This window comes from Alligator sinensis, unplaced genomic scaffold, assembly GCF_000455745.1.
Source record: "Alligator sinensis unplaced genomic scaffold, ASM45574v1 scaffold634_1, whole genome shotgun sequence".
NCBI lineage: Eukaryota > Metazoa > Chordata > Crocodylia > Alligatoridae > Alligator > Alligator sinensis.
Genome location: NW_005842558.1, coordinates 612080 through 614463, shown reverse-complemented (window position 1 = coordinate 614463; position 2384 = coordinate 612080). Strand labels below are relative to the sequence as shown.

Sequence of the window (2384 nt, the reverse complement as noted above, 5' to 3'; positions counted from 1 at the left end):
CACCGGGGCCCGGTCCCCTTGGGGCCTGGACTAGGCGAAGGGCTGCTCCCCCAGCCCCTTCTCTGGGTTTGCCTGCCCCAAACGTCTTTCCCCAGTAGGACCCAAGGGCCCAAATGATTCACGCTCAGGTGGCGGCAGTCAGGGCGCAGCTCAATGGGGTCTCCTCTGCTGGAGTGCCTCTCCAGGCCTCTCCCATGCTGCAGGGCTCCTCCCCACCCTGTGCCCCACTCTGGGCACTGAGGGCTCAGGTCCTCTCAGCTGCTGCACCACTGCTGCTGGCTCCTGGGTGCTGGGCCTCAGGCTGCAGCACTGCCATTTCCCCATGCCCTGGCTCGGCACTGAGGGCTCTCTTAGCACAGGCCGGGCCCTTCAGACTCTGGCCAGCTGTCCTTATGCCAGGTGGCTAACCCAAACAGCCTCTGCTGCTCCCTGCCTCTGCTCCCCTGCACTGCTTGTGCACTTCCCTGCCCCGCTGTCTTCTGGGGTTACTCACGATGATGCCTGAGCTGCCCTGCCACAGCTCCTAAGACTCAGGCCTATGCACTGCCCTGCGTACCATGTGGCCTGCTGGTCCTCTGGTGTTGCAGGCTTGAGCCACTGCTTGCGGCTCCCTAAGCGTGGGCTCCATGCACTGAACTGTGCACTGTGATGGGCTCAAGAAGTCTCACACCGCTCCCAGGGCTGAGTCCCTGTGCGCCATCAACAGACTGAGCGGTCTTACACTGCTCCCAAGGCTGCTCCTCCACTGGCAGCTTCAGGAGCCTTGGGCCTATTGCCCGCTGGGGGAGAGTTCCCCAGCATTTCTTGGCTCCACCCTTGAGTCCCTCACTGCATCTGCCCAGCCTGCTGAGCACGCTGGGCTTTTATTTACGCCGGAGGCCCCGCCCCTGAAGTCTCCCAGACCTGCAAATCCCAGTCTTCAATCAGGTCCAGGGGCTGAGCAAGCCCCTCCCAGCTGTTACCTGATTGGTAGAAAAGTTCCGCCAATCCAAATTGCCCTCCTCCAAGCCGGACTTGCTGGGCAAAAGCAGGGAACCCACCACAATATGTTGACGGTTTCGTAAATAATACACTGTGTAAATAGTTAGGCTGTATGTACTCCAGTGTGTGGGGAAACCACAGGAAAGCACTCCACGGAGAGATGGCCCCAGCCTTAGGGGCTGGGAGGTTGACCGAGGCCGTTTGACACCCCAGGACCCTGAATCCGGTTGAGGCCGTGGGTAGCACCATGGCTAGGGTAAGTAAGCACAGATAAGAGTAATGGGAGTAAGCACAGATAAGATTATATGTTGTAGATGGGTCAGCTATAAAAGGGGTCACTGGGTGTTATTGACAGACGCATTGGATTAGCTGAACCAGGTGTCTGATCCAATTTTGAGCCCTCTTGCAAGGTGTGCAGGGTGAGGAGTTGGGGGGTGTCTGTTCTGGAGACAAAGCCCTCTGTGCCTTCCTTGTGCACCGATCTAGTAATAGTAGGCCTGGGCCACCCACTTAGCCTAGTCAGCTATTGATCTTTCAGATCCCCTCTTGCCTTGAGGGTCCTGGCTCATAGCTTCCCATATTTCTGAATTTTGATGCTCAACCCACTGCTTTCTGCAGCAGAGATCTTCCCCTCCTCCCACTCCTGGAATGATTTCCTGCAGGGGTCATTAGCAGGGTTTCAACACAGACTGCCTGGAGCCAGAGCACAGCTCTCATACCCATAGCTTCATTATCAGTAGCAACAGTGGCTGGTTCTGTTGCCAACCACAGGAGGGGATGATGTGATGTGCAAGTTGTCACATGTTCTGTAATGCCCTTTGGTCCTCAGTACAGGACAGGATGACTTGTCCCCAGGGACTGCACTCACTTGGGGTTACTGATAGAAGGAGATGCAGGAATAGCTGTATGTTGCTCTGAGCCTTGCATGGGGGTGTAGCTTACTGAGAGTGAGAGTCTGTTTTGCTTCCCCACAGACGTTGAGGCGGAAGAGTCGATACTGCCTTCTCCAGAGACAGCAGAAGATAAGAGGAGAGATGCCAGTAAATCACTAATTTTTTTTTTAATCTGTTTGGCACATTTTCCTGGTCTCTGCACAGAGACATAGGGAGAAACTGCCTCTGCCCCATCTGAGATCAGAGTACTCAAATAAAGACTAAATATGCCTTGGACTTTTCCCCTTTGTCATTTCTACAAAACAGGAGTGAGTCATAGTTTCAAGTAGATGTTCTTTGGTTGGTTTTGGCAAAGACCTGCAAACTGAATCTTGTCAACCAGATCCCCAAACCTTTCAGTGAAAACCTGCAAAACCCAAACATTTAGAACAGCAATTCTTAACCTTGAGGAGCCAGGAGAGCTGTTCAAGGGTATTATTACATTAGGACTGGCAGGGGTGAAAGCACCTA

General features: G+C 54.2%; 1 protein-coding gene across 8 annotated transcripts in view; it reads left to right on the top strand.

Moving 5' to 3' along the window:
• Positions 1 to 2384, top strand: part of LOC102372580 (C-type lectin domain family 2 member D-like) — a 37637-nt gene that overhangs the window by 22721 nt on the left and 12532 nt on the right. For 5 of the 8 annotated variants that reach the window (XM_014524008.2, XM_025213977.1, XM_006032299.3 and 2 more), the window contains one exon: positions 1956 to 2021. The exons of the other annotated variants lie outside the window; for them this stretch is intronic. In XM_014524008.2, coding sequence (XP_014379494.1) covers positions 1956 to 2021 — 66 coding nt within the window. The remainder of the gene's footprint in view (positions 1 to 1955; positions 2022 to 2384) is intronic. 8 annotated transcript variants of the gene reach the window in all.